This window comes from Mandrillus leucophaeus, unplaced genomic scaffold, assembly GCF_000951045.1.
Source record: "Mandrillus leucophaeus isolate KB7577 unplaced genomic scaffold, Mleu.le_1.0 Scaffold366, whole genome shotgun sequence".
Taxonomy (NCBI): Eukaryota; Metazoa; Chordata; class Mammalia; order Primates; family Cercopithecidae; genus Mandrillus; species Mandrillus leucophaeus.
In genome coordinates this window covers 1,671,251-1,687,388 of record NW_012103876.1, presented here as the reverse complement: position 1 = coordinate 1,687,388, position 16,138 = coordinate 1,671,251, and the positions used below count along the sequence as shown (strand labels likewise).

General features: G+C 48.2%; 1 protein-coding gene across 1 annotated transcript in view; it reads left to right on the top strand.

Moving 5' to 3' along the window:
- ARL10 (ADP-ribosylation factor-like 10) overlaps window positions 1-7,216 on the top strand; it is a 22,115-nt gene extending 14,899 nt beyond the window's left edge. The window contains exons 3-5 of the mRNA XM_011990007.1: window positions 300-501; window positions 2,628-2,803; window positions 5,427-7,216. Coding sequence (XP_011845397.1) covers window positions 300-501; window positions 2,628-2,803; window positions 5,427-5,600 — 552 coding nt within the window. The 3' untranslated portion in view covers window positions 5,601-7,216. The remainder of the gene's footprint in view (window positions 1-299; window positions 502-2,627; window positions 2,804-5,426) is intronic.
- The last annotated feature ends 8,922 nt before the right edge of the window (window positions 7,217-16,138 follow it).

Here is a 16,138-nt window from a genome sequence, read left to right as displayed (position 1 = left end):
CTCCGGCGCCTGCGCAGTGCGCCCCGCCCCGGGAGATGTCGGGAGAAACCCCGTCCCCTCCCGTCTGCGGCTGGGACTCCGAGTCCGGTGGAGGAAGCAGGGCGCGCGAGCGTGAGGAGTTCGCCAAGCGTTTGGAACTCAGGACTCCAAAGGCAGCGTTCGTCCCACTCATCCAGACCATGCCTGCCTGTCCCAGGACGGGTGGAGGGCGGGCCTGAGCCCTCTGGTGCCTTGGTCTTCCCTCGGGAAAGGTCCACCGGGAGGCCGCCAGCCGCAGCCTTACCTCCGCTTCCCCCCAGCCCGAGGACGAGGAGGACGAGGAGCCGGCGCTGGAGGAGCTGGAACAGCGCGAGGTGCTGGTGTTGGGGCTGGATGGCGCGGGCAAGAGCACGTTCCTGCGCGTGCTGTCGGGGAAGCCACCGCTGGAAGGCCACATCCCCACCTGGGGCTTCAACTCCGTGCGTCTGCCCACCAAGGACTTTGAGGTGGACCTGCTGGAAAGTGAGCGGACACCCTACCCCATCTCCCCGTCTCTTCTACTGGACCTGTCCTGGATTCTCGCAGGGAAGGGGGCTTCCAAAATGCATGTCTAAGCAGCACATTCCCGTGTACGAATCCTTCCCACCCCTCTCTGGGGCACAGGATTCAGTCCACGCTCTGTGCTCTGACATTTAGGGCCCTTCGTGATGGGGCCTCTCCAGTTGCATCGCCTGCCCCATCACCCCTACCAAAGTCGACAGGCCTAACACAGAGATACTAACAGCTAAGGGTTCATATGCCAAGCACTTGACAGGCATTGCTTAAGAAAAATCCCCTAAACAATTGCATAAAACTAGAATCAGTCACTACCCTAATTATCTCCAGAGAAAAATGAGTTCCAGCAGTAGTATCATGAATCCAAGGTCACCCACCTTTCAAGTGTTGTTTTTTTTTTTTTTTTGAGATGGAGTCTCACTGTGACACCCAGGCTGGAGGGCAATGGTGCAGTCTCGGCTCACTGCAACTTCTGCCTCCCGGATTCAAGCGATTCTCCAGCCTCAGCCTCCCGAGCAGCTGGGATTACAGGCGCCTGCCACCACGCCCGGCTAATTTTTGTATTTTTAGAGGAGACGAGGTTTCACCATATTAGTCAGGCTAGTCTTGAACTCCTGACCTTAAGTGATCCGCCCCCTTCGACCTCCCAAAGTGCTGGGACTGCAGGCGTGAGCCAACGCGCCCGACCTTTCTAGTCTTTTTTTTTTTTTTGAGACAGGGTCTCTGTTGCCCAGGCTGGAGTGCAGTGAGCAGTGGCACACCCTCCTCCACCATTGCCTGTCTGGCCCAAACTAGTATCATCTTTCCTCTCAGCACCACAGCCTCCTCTTTGGTCTTCCTGCTTCCCCTTCTGTCCCTAGTGTCAGCTGCAGAAAGCCCATGTCAGGTCATGTCACTCTTGCGTCTCCCTACCCCCTCACTGTGTCTTTGGCCCTATGTGGCCCGTCCCAGCTAGCCTCACAGCCATGTTTCTCCTTCTTGCAGTGCCTCAGCACCCCAGCCTTCTTTCTGTTTTGCAGACACTTCCAGCTTGCTCTCCCCTCTGTCTGGAATGCTTTCCTCTGCCTCTTCCGGTGGCTGGCTCCTTCTCACCATCCCACACTCAGCTCACATGCCGCTTCCTTGATGAGACCTACCCAGACCACTCAATCCAGGGCCAACCCCTGTTCCACCTCAGCCACTTTCCCTTTTTTCTGTTTTATTTCTTTCCTTTCTGAAATGTGTTGATGTCACTGCCATGTGCTTCCCAGTTAGGGAGGGAGCTCCTTGGTGCAGGGCCCCTGCCTGCCTTGCTCACCTCTGTATCCCCAGCACCCAGATCAGTGCTTGGCACCTAGCAAGCACTCAGTAAATACTTGTTGAGTGCCTGCTATGTGCCGGGCATTGTGCTGAGGGCTTTGTGGGGATCCAGAGGTAAGTGTCTTTGACTCTCACAGCTTAGAATCCACAAGTGTCAGAAGCATAGCCAGAAACACTAGGGTGCGGGGTGACCAATGGGACTAGTGCAGAGGAGCACAGAGGAACAGAAAGGTGACCCAGGCTGGGGGACTGTGTTGGCAACCATGTGTTCGTAAGATGGAGTATGACATTTCCAAGGGAAAAGAAGGGGATGGGGAAACTGAATGGAGAATGGTTGTATATAGGCAGGGCAGGGGGTCCTGAGTTTTCTAGACAGTAGGACTCCTGGCTCCTATCACAGCCATCACTGACAGTTTCAAACCTGTCGGAGAAAGCTAAGAATTAGCAAGAGGCAAAGCAAGACAGCCCAGGGGAGAGAGCTGAAGAGTCCCATTTACTGAGCACCGATGTGTCAGTCCTGTGAAAGGTACATTGCACGTGGTACCTGTGGGTTTTACTGCACCCTGTTAGGAAAGTTCAGGGAGGAGACTGCTGTTTAAAGCTAGGGACTTGCTCCAGGAGACCCACCTGTCAGAGCTACAGCTGAATCCCGTCTGAGTAGCTGCGGAAACTGCCATCTTTCCCTTGCCCCTGGCCGGTGGAAGCTCACCAAGCTAGGAGTAGGGTGGGGTGGGAGCTGTGGGCAGTGAGCCAGGGCCCTGGACGCTCTGAGCTGGCCCCTGGCCTCTCCTCAGTTGGTGGCAGCCAGAACCTGCGCTTCTACTGGAAGGAGTTTGTGAATGAGGTGGATGTGCTGGTGTTTGTGGTGGACTCAGCTGACCGACTGCGACTGCCCTGGGCCCGACAGGAGCTGCACAAGCTGCTGGACAAGGACCCTGACCTGCCTGTCGTGGTGGTGGCCAACAAGCAGGTGAGGGCTGTGGGAGGGCAGCGCAGTCCAGGGGATGTCCACTTAGAGATGCTTGGGCAGGGGCAAGGAGCGCTGCCTGGGCACATGGCCTAGAGAGGGTGGCTGAGATGCTGCCCCTACCTCTTCTGCCTGTGCCCTGTCCTGATCCCTGCCTCTGTCTTCCTTCCTCTTTGCCTATCATCTCGCGCCCTGGAGAGATGAGAAAAATAATTATTAAGTGCCTCCTACATGCCAGGCATGGTGTTTTGTTTTTGTTTTTGTTTTTGTTTTTGTTTTGAGGCAGAGTCTTGTTCTGTTGCCCAGGCTGGAATGCAGTGGTGTGATCTCGGCTCACTGCAACCTCCACCTCCCGGGTTCAAGTAATTCTTGTGCCTCAGCGTTCTGAGTAGCTGGAATTACAGACATGTGCCACCACACCCAGCCAATTTTTGTATTTTTAGTAGAGGCAGAGTTTTGCCATGTTGGCCAGGCTGGTGTTGAACTCCTGACCTCAAGTGATGCACCCACCTCAGCTTCCCAAAGTGCTGGAATTATAGGCGTGAGCCACTGTGTCTGGCCTCCAGGTACGGTTTTGAATAACATTTCTTCTTATGCTTCTGTTCAGCCTATAAAGTATAGAATGCTATTCCATTTTATAGATGAGAGACGTTTTGTAATCTTTCCAAGGCTGTACATCTTGAGAGTAATAGAATTGGTCCAGGCATGGTGGCTGAAACCTCTACCCCCAACATTTTGAGGCCGAGGAATGTGGATCGTTTGTTTCCAGGAGTTCGAGACCAGCCTGGGCAACATGGCGAAACTCTGTCTCTACAAAAAAATGCAAAAAATTAACTGGATGTGGTGGTGCCTGCCTATAGTCCCAGCTACTTTGGAGGCTGAGGCAGAAAGATCACTTGAACCCGGGAGGTCGAGGCTGCAGTGAGCTGTGATCACACTCCAGCCTGGGTGACACAGCGAGACCCTATCTCAAAAAAAAAAAAGAATAGTGGAATTGAGAACGTCTAACTCTAAAGCTGTACCTTTTCCACTCTGCTATTCCCTTGCAAATTCTGGCTTTAGATCAGAGAGCTGAAGCTGATAACTGATGACAGGTAGAAGAGGTTAAATAATAATAGCTAACATTTATTGTGTGCTTACAGTGTGCCATACATGTGGTAAGCACCTGACAATCATGACCTCACTTCAGCCCTCCAAAAACCCCGTGATGGGCCCTGCTGCTAGCACTAAATACCTGGAGTTGCAGCTGGTATGTGGCAAAGCCAACCTGAACTCAGATATTCTTCAAAGTTCTTCCTCTAAACCAGTATGCTGCACCTCTCATGGGTGCCAGAGAGTCGCCTTGGGCCCAGGAACCCTCAGTATCACAGACCTTGGGTCACAATATCAGGTGAAACTGCCAGAGTACAGAGTCTGATCATATTTCCTGTGGCCTAAACTCAGGTGCCTCTGAGAGCTGTGGGACCCATTTCCAACTTGATGTGGAGAGAGGCTGTATGTCTTTGACCTCAGATTCCCCAACCTATTAGGAAACATTTGACAATTATTTCTAAATAGGGTGACTGTATGTCCTTTTCTGTCCAAGACAGTCCCCATATATGACTATTAATAGTGCCTGCTCTGAGCCTTACACTGCCCCAGTTTGGACCAGGAATCACATCATATTCTATTTATAAACTAATTTATAGCAGTTTTGAACCTGTAGGAGACAACATCTGAGGTCCCAGCAGTCTCTGAATTGCTCCAGGAAGAATCATGTCAGTCTTGGGCCAGGTTGGAATTACAGTGTCCGTCGCCAGCCATGCTGTGCAGTGGTCTCTTGTTTTCCTCCAGCTAGTTTCTAGAGGTCTTGTCCGGGAGTGACCCTACTGTATCATCTCTCCATGACTGACTTTAGGAAACTTGGTTGTCAAACCAACCTGAGTTGGAACCTGGCTCTGCCACTTATCACTGTTACCTTAGCTCAATGATTTCAGCTCCCTGAGCTAATTTTCTCATCAATTAAGTGTGGACTGTGAAAATTAAGCTAGGTATATAAGGGCCTGTCTACAACGCTTGACACATAGAAAGTGCTCTGTTTCTGGCTGGGCGTGGTGGCTCACGCCTGTAATCCCAGCACTTTGGGAGGCTGAGGCGGGTGGATCACCTAAGGTCAGGAGTTCGAGACCAGCCTGGCCAACATGGCGAAACCCTGTCTCTACTAAAAATACAAAAATTAGCCAGGCATGGTGGCTCACGCCTGTAGTCCCAGCTACTGGGGAGGCTGAAGCAGGAGAATCGCTTCAGGATTCCACCACAGGAGGTAGAAGTTGCAGTGAGCCAAGATCGCGCCACTGCAGTCCAGCCTGGGTGACAGAGCAAAACTCCGTCTCAAAACAAAAAAAGGAAGTGCTCTGTTTCTTACCACAGTGGCTAATGATGCAATGAAAAGAGGTTGGTACAAAGGTGAGCCCAGGGTGAGGGAGAGAGTATTGAGGTAGATCAAGGGGTCCAGAGGCTACTTCTGGGAACTTGGGGCCTGATATTCCCAGGGATAGCCTAAGAACAGTGTATTTCATGAATGACAAGGGTGTGAGTGTGTTACGAAATGCTGCCAGCTGTGTTCTGACTTCTCTGTCTCACCCAGGACCTGAGCGAGGCCATGAGTATGGTGGAGCTGCAGCGGGAGCTGGGCCTACAGGCTCTCGATCACCAGCGGGAGGTTTTCCTCTTGGCAGCCAGCATTGCCCCTGCAGGACCCAGCTTCGAAGAGCCTGGCACCGTTCACATCTGGAAACTGCTCTTGGAGCTTCTCTCCTAGGCTGGAGCTCTCCTGCTCGCCACCTGCCTGTCAAGACCACAGTTGTACTGCTGCTGCTTCATTGCCAGACTGGGCCTGGGGCAAGAGCCACATGGCAGCATTTCTCTTCTGCCCTCCTTTCCCTCTGAAGAGCAGGGCCTGGGCAAGGCCGAGAACCATGCAGAAGCTCTCCTGGTGAGGTGGCCGTGAAGCCGGAGCAGGGAGGTGGGTGAGACAGAGGGTGGGGAGGATAGTGTCTAGCGCATTCCAGGCTGGAATGTGGATCCAGCTTTCCCTTCTCTTACCTGTACAGTGAGATGCTCAGTGGGCTCAGTCCTCCGCTGCGGGTCCCGGCAGCTGAGGAACCAGTGCGGGTGTCAGAAATGCTCCTAGAGCCTCAAGGTCTCTCCCAGTCTAGACTGTTCCCTCCTGGTGACGTCATGCCTTTCTCACTTGGGCAGCTTCTGAGTGGTAACACAGCAAGCCTTTGTTCCCAGTCCTGCATTGTACAGCCCCAGCTCCACCTGAGTGACTTGTGGCCTTGTGCAATCTCTGCCTTTCTGGCCCCAGGGCCATTATTTTTAAAGGGAGGTGGTTTCCCAATTCGGAGATGCCTTTCCCAGCCATGGGAGTACGAAGTGCTAGGATGAACCTGGCAATCCTAGCAAGGAGCTTTCTGAAGACCTCCCTGCTTTTCCCTGAGCCCAGGCCTGGCCTGCCAGCCTTTTTCGACTACAGAATAACATACTGACCCACCAAACAGAAAAAGTGAAGGCTGGGTTTTTTTCCCTCTAATCTGGAGACAAGCTGCTGCTCTTGTACTAACTGTGCCAATGCCCATGTTTACATAAGTCAGGGGAAGGAAGGAGCCTGTGTCCCTGGGACGACAGTCAACTGGAGCTAGGTGTTGACCTCAGAACTGCAGTTTATTAATTAATTTGTAAGAGGAACAGGCCAGAGTTCTAGGCTCTGTTTCTAGGTGCTGTTGTCAAAACCCCAGATGATAGTGATAGAAAATTTGGAACTTAGGAAAATAGCTGGAATCATGACTGACAATGAGATAACATACAGATGTCAATGGAGACAACGCTGTAGGTTCCTCCTCCCACCAGGCTTTGAGGCTGTCTTCGATGTCATAGTACTTTACATGGATTCACGTGAACTGAAACTCCACCACTTGGCCCAGGATGTTGAAAGGGTGCAAATTCCTTCTGGGTAGACAAGAAATGGCTCTGGGAGAGGATTTCCCTTATGTGAATCTAGGTAAACAGATGGAAAAAAATTGTATTATGTGATCCTAAGGACAGGAATAGCAGACCAGCCAGCGGGGTGGCCTTGGGTACATCACTCAGCCTTTCCGGGCCCAATTTTTCCCCAGTGATAGGCGAGTTGGACTGAGTTTCCGGAGTTCTCGTCAGTGCACACTCCACGGTTCTCCAGTGCTTGGCGATCAGCCCAGTGTAAGGACTGGCTCTGTCTGACTGACATTTATTGTTAGTACAGGCAAAGAGGAGCCTGTTGTCTGTCAGGGACCACTAAATCAACAACCACAAAGGAATTTTTTTTTTTTAAGAGGAGCTGTGCACCTCAATTTGCTGTCTAGTTGAGAATAGAGATTGTGTGCCTTCATTTCATTTGACATTTACCCAGCATGCCTCAGTTCCACACTGTGACCAGTGCAAGAAGAGGAACTGTGATAAAAACAGTTCAACAGGCCGCAAGGAGGGTGGGAAATTCTGAAGTCCAGAAGCGAGTGCGATCTTTGGAATAGTGGCTGCTGTGCCCTTGAGCGCCATGTAAAGAATCACTGTTCTTTAAAGTGCTGGTTCACTTTCTGCAGTAAGAAGTGGTTTATGTGCTCCTACGTAAAATTGTAAGGAAGGACTTGGGTTTTAGAGTAGCCTTTGAAACTTTGCTGGCAGCTTTTCATTTTGTCATTGGAAGGGTAAGAGACTTTTCTCCTTTGTTCTATGAACTCCTTGTTCTTCAGTGCTTGAAGGTGTTAACAAAAAAAACCTTAGACAACTTTAACAGAGTTTAAAAACTATGTTCTGGTTTCGAGCAGAGAAAAGATTCATGAACTGGGTAGTACTTTGCACCAAAAGCAGTTCAGAATGCTCAGCCCCACAGTGTGTGTAGGCTCCATTTATGGCCAGAAAAACGAAAATAACTCAGATTGCCTGATTGGCTGCAGTCTGGTATTTGTCTTATTTGAACATGTTTTAGCAGCCTTCAGCTGATGATTGACTGAAGGTTTGGCTGCTGTGATTGGCTAAAATTCAGCTACATGTTAGAAGAACATACTTTTAGGTTAGGTGATGAGTTGTTTACACTTTAAGTTATAATTTACTGTGTACAGAGGCAGCTTTAGGCCAGACTTAATTCAGCTTCACAATGGCCCCCATTTTGCTCAGTCCCTTAATTTTGAGAGACTGACCAAAATCCCAGGCACTGACACTACCTTGTCACTATTTGACCTCATTATGGAACTCACAGTTTACAATGTTAAATCAGTTAGAAGATTCTTTATGTCTTCAGGTTTTTGTTCCTCTAACCGTAATGAGACCATTTGAGGTACAAAGGATGACTGCACTGGTGGATTTACGACTACAACACATCAGTGAGGACCTTAGGATGGCTATCAGGGGCGTAATACCAAGAAACTGGAATGCATTCCTAAATATGAGTCTCTACAAACCAAACTGATCGGAATCAAACAACTCAAGGTCACAGTCGCAACGATAAAAAATAGTTCAACAGCATTCAAGCTCTGTGGCTCATAGCCTGTTCAGGGTATAACGGCAATTAAAGACATAGTTCACTATGAAGTCACTTAATTTTAAAGTTTTTGATTTTTTAGTTAGCTTGGGAACAAAAGTCATGGTGATTGGGATACCCACTAAAGGAAAGATAAAGATTAGAAAACCTTAGCGGCTGAGCTTGCTATCTACTATTCAGGATGCCTGCAAACCGACCACTAGCTGTTCCTGCAAGCACATCATGTGTTCCTTTTCCCTGAGAAATGTCCTTGATGTGTTTGGTGGCAGTATCTACAGAAGCGGCAGCCACCACCGCCTTTTTAAGCTCTCCATAGTAGTAGAATCGGGAAAGATAAGCACAGCGTTCGGTTTTGTTCAGCACCACACACAAGCTTCTAGCTGGGCAAGGGACGTCTAAAGCTGCATGACGTTCCATTGGTTTTGTTCAGCACCACACACAAGCTTCTAGCCGGGCAAAGGACGTCTAAAGCTGCATGACGTTCCATTAAGTGTTTTTGTTGAACACAGATGGCCTTCTCCATTCATCCATCTGTGGCTTCTCCCCGTGGGAATCTCCATGCTACAAAATGTTGTTCAATGTAGCATTAACTTTAATTTCCATACAGTTGGCACCCCGCTGCCACGGAAAGTGAGTCCCAGGAACCCCACTGGAACATCTGCTCGGTGGAAACTTACTCATCATCTGTCTCAAGGCCGGTATTCATTTTAGTCTTTGACCTCTGATTATGGGGCCTTTCAGGGAAGGCTGTTTGCAAGGCGAGTGTGAATCAGGCGAAAGAGCAAGATCTGAAGTCAGGACAGAGTCAGCAAATTATCCACAGACCTAATAGGTACCCTCTGAAGCTGGAAAGTGGGGGCCACCTGGTAGCATTTCAGCAGGGGTCCCTTACGTTCCACCATAAGTCTGCACAGCTCCTAAACAAGCTCCAGTGGGGAACTTGATTTTGTGTGGTCCCTTTATAGCATGCTGTAAGGGTGCATAACCACAGCCAGGGCGAAGGGACCCTACTGGATTCAACCCAGTGACATTATATAAGCAGTCGCTTGGAGCCACATAGATAGTTCCCAGGTCCTGAATATGTGACGCCTGAAAGCATAGGTGTAGGCAGTATTCCTTGCATAGGCATTACCTGGACAGGTTTTCCATATTGGCACTTATTAGTTATTATACCACTTCCAGTGAGCGTAGGGAAGGAAGTAGTGGTGTTTAGAATATCAAGGTTAGCTGCCGTGCGCGGTGGCTCACGCCTGTAATCCCAGCACTTTGGAAGGCCGAGGCAGGCGGATTACGAGGTCAGGAGATTGAGACCATCCTGGTTAACATGGTGAAACCCCGTCTCTACTAAAAAATACAAAAAATTAGCCGGGCATGGCGGCACATGCGTGTAATCCCAGCTACTTGGGAGGCTGAGGCAGAAGAATCTCTTAAACCCGGGAGGCGGAGGTTGCAGTGAGCTGAGATCGCACCACTGGCTGGAGACAGAGTGAGACTCTGTCTCAAAAAAAAAAAAAAAAAAAAAAAGGTTAGCATTCCACTCTTCCTTTGGAGTTTGGGGTTTCGGGGTGACTCACTGGGAACATGGAGAGATACTGGCATTAATGGAATCGTTTCCTGATTTTGACATTAACTCAGACCCAGCAGTTACTCTAGTTTCTTGCTAGAGCATTAGCTTTTGCTAAAGCCAGCCCCAGATTATGGTCCCATGGATTTTCCCATAAAGAAAGGGAAAGGATCTGGGGGCAGAAAGTAGGAAATAGAGGGAAAAGATAAGATTTTTGTGATTGCAGTGAAGTCTTCATCCACAATCTCGGGAAAGCTGTTCGTGTCTAGGATGCCATCTGCTTCTGGGGGAAAACTGCCCTGGGGAGCTTTACCTTCAAGTCTCTAACAGGTGTGTAGCTCCAGCAGTCTGGAGAGGCCCTTTTGAGCTGTGAGATGTGGACCCGCGGTTCGAAGCCCTGAAGTTTTGCCACACTGTGGGAAATAGAAGAACTTGGTATCGCCTCTTTCTATGAGGTTTAAGGGCACTTTTTCTCTGATACCATCTCCAGAAGAGCCAATCTCAGGTTACAGATTGTGAAGGGTTTGATGGTCCTCTGTGGGTCACAGAAAGTTTATTTTGTCAAAATACAGTGTGACATAATGCGTTATAGCTTTGTCGTATTTAGTCATATGAGCATTTAGGAGAGGAGGAGCTACGTGAAGTTCTGTTAGGAGCACAGGCTTTCTAGCAACTATTTCGTGGGGGTCAATCTGTGTCTGTCGTGGATCTGATCCGCGGACCAAAGGCGATGGTTGACTTTCTTCTTCAGAGATCAGAAAAATAAAAATGAAATTCAAAGCCAGTGGTAGTACCTTTGGCCAAGATAATCCAATCAATTCAGTTAATTTTGCCAGTTTTAGTTTTAAAATATTGTGTGTCCTTTTGGCCTTTCCAGAAGACTGAGGGTAAAAGGGACGATGGTAGTGCCACTGTGTTTCTAACACTTTATTTAGCTGCTTCATAGTTTGTCCAATAAAATAAGTTCCTCTGTCACTGGAGATTTTTCCAGAGATGCCCCATAAAGGAAACACATTTTCTTATAACTCCTTAGCTGCTGTCATGTCACAGCACCAGCTCTCCTACACGGGAAGGCTTCTGTCCAACCAGAACACACGCCAGCTCTTACGAGAACATACTGACACTTAATCCAGGGCGCCAGTTGAATGAGGGCCGTCTGTAAACTTTCCAGTGGCCCATCAGGTGGCGGTGGAAATACACCGCTTGGAGTTTTTATTATCTTCCCAGGATTATGGGTTTGACCAACCAAATATTGGTTATAACCCATTTTAGCATTTTAGAGGAGTCACACTATCAATATTTTTTATAATTTGGATCATTTTGCTCATTTCATGAGGAATTGTGAGGTGCAGAGGGTTTTTTCGCTTTGAGACAGGATCTCACTGTCACCTAGGCTGGAATGCAGTGGTGCAATCGTGGTTCACTACAACCTCCACCTCCAGGGATCAACAGTCCTCCCACCTCAGTCTCCTGAGTAGCTGGGACTACCGGTGTGCGCCACCATCCCCAGCTAAATTTTGTAATTTTTGTAGAGAGGGTTTTACCCTCTTGCCCAGGCTGGTCTTGAACTCCTGGGCTCAAGCCGTCTGTCCAGCTCAGCTTCCCAAAGTGCTGGGATTATAGGGATGAGCCACCATGCCTGGCCGAGTGCAAAGCTTTTAACAATGGAAGTTTCAAGGGCTCAGGAAGGACCAGGGGGCCATCTAGGCTCTCCGTGAGTTCACACATAACATTATGTTTATGTCTGTCAGACAACAATTTTGGCTTTCCAGATCAGGTGCATGGCGCTGTTAGATGGGTCGTCAAAAAGGTCATCAGTCTAGTGGCGTTCATTCCAATTGCACATCCTAACTGTTTCAGCACTATCTGATTTAGCATGAAAATCTGCCAAGGCAGTCCCTTGATATTCAGGTTCAGCTTTCCATGTATGGGCTTCAATCTTGCAAGAATTTGTTATTTATTTTTTCCTTTACTCAAGATAGCTTGGAACTTAGAGCAATTTGTGATGGCAACAGGATAGTAGCAAGTTCATCCACTTGAGTCTGTTTTTAATGGGGGCTCCACTAGAAGTGAGAACCCCTCTTTGTTGCCATAACATGCCAAAATTGTGGACTACTCCAAAGGCATATCTGCTCTGTATATAAGCATTTACGGATTTCCCTTGAGCTATATGACAAGCTCAAGTGAGAGAAAAACTGGGAAGAGTCTGCTTTTTATTAACTCATTTTGGGTTGTAATGACGTATCTTGCCAAAGAGTAATTTCAAATGATGTTAGTCTACTTGCTGAAAAATGCTGGGTTTGACTGGAATTTAATAGACTTTCCACAGCACGTGGAACTTGCAAAAAAAAAGTTCATTCCCTAAAACCAGGTCAGATGAACCCTTTACCAATCTGGTGTTGCTGCCACTGCCTTTAAGCAATTAGGACATGCCTTAGCTATGGGGTCTGATTGCAGGCCATAATACGTGATGGGCCTGTGCTTTCCCAATTATGTTCTTTTTCATGTATTTATTTTTTGAGATGGAGTTTTGCTCTTCTTGCCCAGGCTGGAGTGCAACGGTACAATCTCGGCTAGCTGCAATCTCCGCCTCCCAGGTTCAAGCGATTCTCCTGCATAAGCCTCCCAAGTAGCTGGGATTACAAGTGTGTGCCACCACACCTGGCTAATTTTTTGTATTTAGTAGCGATGGGGTTTCACCATGTTGGTTAGGCTGGTCTCGAACTCCTGACCTCAGGTGATCACCCGCCTCGGCCTCCCAAAGTGCTGGGCCAACTATGTTCTTGAGTAAGAACTCCTAATGCCTGATTGTTGTGTTTATGAACAAACAAGGTGAAGGGTTCAGTGTAATTTGGAAATCCTAGAGCAACCATATCTGTTCCTTTCCATCCTGGTTTATATTTCTTAATTAGACTGCGAAGTTCTGAATGAAGTCCTTTTTAAATAGAGCAGTTAATGTCATTTCTGTCTCTGCAGGTTTCACAAGTAGTGTTTCTAAATGAGCTCTATAATCTGAAACTGGTTCATCTTTTGCCCACAAGATTATGTGATTGACCGATCAATTTTTTTGTGGAAAAGTCTTAGGGATTGAATTTAAAAGATTTTTGGCAATTCTTCTAGTTCCTTTTGGCCCTCCTCTTGGGGTTTTGGAGTGGTCTTTAATATCCTCAGGCTGTTTCCATTCTACTCCTGCCGTCAATGTCAATCTTCGAGCTTCACCAGGTCCCAGTATTATGTGAATAAACTGGTAAAGATTAGAGGCCTGGATCATAAGCTCCTATGAGGATTCTCAGTTTCCCAGTACATTTTTGAGTATTTTCTCTTGGATTAGTTAAGTCTTTATGATGGCTCTAAGCTCAGCTTTAGACAATGGAGTAAAAGTGGTTACAGCAGGCAGGGCCGGTTGACTAGAGAGTCTCACTTTGCAAGGCTCTTCCCCTCTTTTTTTTATCCAACTTCCCCTCTTTCATTAGCCTCAAGGAGAAAAGGTGACTTCGCAAAAGGGTTACTATACTCAGAGCATCAAGGTAAAGAAGAGAAAGAGAAGGAGCAGTCGGGGTTAGTGTGCTGCATGAGACTTTCATTTGCGTTTTGTAAAGAATCTTTTAGGCAATTTTAGATTTGTATAGTCTTTTGGGTGCCTCTGCAGAGACCAATTTAAAATGCATCCCATTGTTTTTGTGGAGTTTTTGATCCTTTCTTTTCTAATGTGTCCCACAAATAAACAGTTTTATTTAAAGTTTCCTCATTGTGGCCATTTTAATTCTAAGTTGTTTCTAGTAAGGTTAGCCTGGTTTTCTAAAAGCAAGGTCTGGGTCCATAATCTTGGGGATTTTTTTTTTTTTTTTTTTTTTTTTTGAGACAGAGCCTTACTCTGTCACCACCCAGGCTGGAGTGCTGTGGTGCAATCTCAGCTTACTGCACCCTCCGCCTCCCAGGTTCAAGCAATTCTCCTGCCTCAGCCTCCTGAGTAGCTGCGCTCACAGGTGTGCACTACCACGCCCAGCTAATTTTTGTATTTTTAGTAGGGAGGGGTTTGGCCACATTGGCCAGGCAGGTGAGGTGATCTCCCACCTCGGCCTCCCAAAGTGTTGGGATTACAAGTGTGAGCCACCACGCCCGGACTTGTTTTGTTTTTTGAGATAGAGTGTTGCTTTTGTCGCCCAGGCTGGAATGCAGTGGCGTGATCTTGGCTTACTGCAACCTCTGCCTCCCGGGCACAAGAGATCTTGCCACCTCAGCCTCCCGAGTAGCTGGGACTACAGGCATACACCACCACGCCCAACTAACTTCTGCATTTTTTGTAGAGATGGGGTTTTGCCATGTTGCCCAGGCTGGTCTCAAACTTGTGAGCTCAAGAGATCTTCCTGCCTTGACCTCCCAAAGTGCTGGGATTCCAGGCGTCAGCCACCACACCCAGCCTCATAATTCTTATATATAAAATTAGATGGAGTTCCAGAAGGTGGAGTCCCAGACTCCTTGGATTGAAACAAGACCATTATCAAAAGGATAACCTACCCAATGCCTCTAACTGGATCCATCCAGTTTATTACGGGATTGAGTCTAATCCAGGACCCAGTCCAGTAAAAATTGCTCAGATAAACTTGGAGAGCTCAAAACACAAATTTGTGGAGCTCAGAATCCCATAACTCACTATGGCCTCTAGTTGCTGTGAGAGATCACTGGGCACGATGGGCCCTGGCAGATACCTTTTTGTGTGGTCACTCAGTGCTCCTGGAGGTCACTGAAGTTCTACTTCAGATCCTACTTCTGACACCAATTTGTTAAAAGAAAAATTTTATAGACAAGTTAACTTTAACAGCTTAATTGAGCAGAAGAGGGTTCATGAACCAGGTAGCACTCAGGACCAAAAGCGATGGTTCAGAATGTGTGCAGGCTATATTTATAGGCAAAGGAATGGAAATGACATACAGAGATAGCCTGATTGGCTGCAGTCTGGCGTTTCCCTTCTTTGGACATGTTTTGGCAGCCTTCAGCCTATGGTTGGCTGAGATTTGGCTACTTGTTACAAGAGTAGACTCTTAGATTAGGTTGCAGGGTGTTTACACATTAAGTTAGGTTATAATTCATTATGTACAGAGGCAGCTTTAGGCCAAACTTAATGCAGTTTAACAGAGGTCACCTTTGGAACCAGTTTAATTGTTGAGGGGGTCCCATTTTACCTAATTAAGATCTGTATATGTCTAATGAATATCTTTATATAGTACAATTTTTAAAGTCCCCAGTTGTGGGAGGTGACCTTGAAGAATAAAGTTTCTTTATGTCTACTTGAGCTGCTTTTATCAAGACCACTCCCAGCAGCACACTGAGGGCACTGAAGGTCCAGAGTGTCACCACTCTGTGATACTGGTACAGAACGTAAGTGTCCTAGAGCCTGTGGCTTGGTGGTCAGCAGCTGCGCTCCTCTGGTGGGGCTGCTGGCCTGATCCCCAGGCACAGTCCTCACCTGCTTTGGTTTCCACCACACGTAGACTGGGCAAAGTGGGTGAACAGGCCTTAAGAACCTCACCTAACTGGCTGTGTGGTGCCCTTACCCAGCTGCTCCTGAATATGACTTTGTGATTCAGGAGCCACAATCACCTGCTCTTGGGAACCAGTCCAGTTACCCTGAGCTGCTCATGATCTAGCCTGGGTGATACTGTATTCCCCCCACTGCCTAAACCCAACAGCTGCCAACCTAGCTGAGCTTGGGAACAGAGTTAAATGTTTGGGCAGCTCTCATGTTCCAACAGAGATGGCTGGAGGGAAGGCTGTGGACCTGAGGGAGTGGGTGGTGCCGACCATGCAGAGCGTCCACTCCTCACATAGAAGGGAAGTCTTCACGACACTTACCTGTTGAACCTGTGTCTGGTCACTCACCTGGCACTGGGGGCGTTTGTTCCTCAGTAACTCAGATGAAGCGGTGGCTTCCGATTTTCCATTCTCTGACCTATTACCATCCCTCTGAAGAGAGGCCACCAGAGATGGCTTCCTGGGATGGGCTGAGGAGGGAGGACCACTTGGGCCTGGGAGGTTGAGGCTGCTTCTGCAGTGGGCCATGATCACGTCACTGCACTCTGGCCTGGGATACAAGATCAAGATCTTGTCTCAGAAAACCTACAAGACACTCACATGGCCTGGGGGTGGGGGATAGTGGTAGGGAAGGCTTCTTAAAGTTCTTTCCTCAACTGCATAAAGATACACGTTAAGGGGCCAC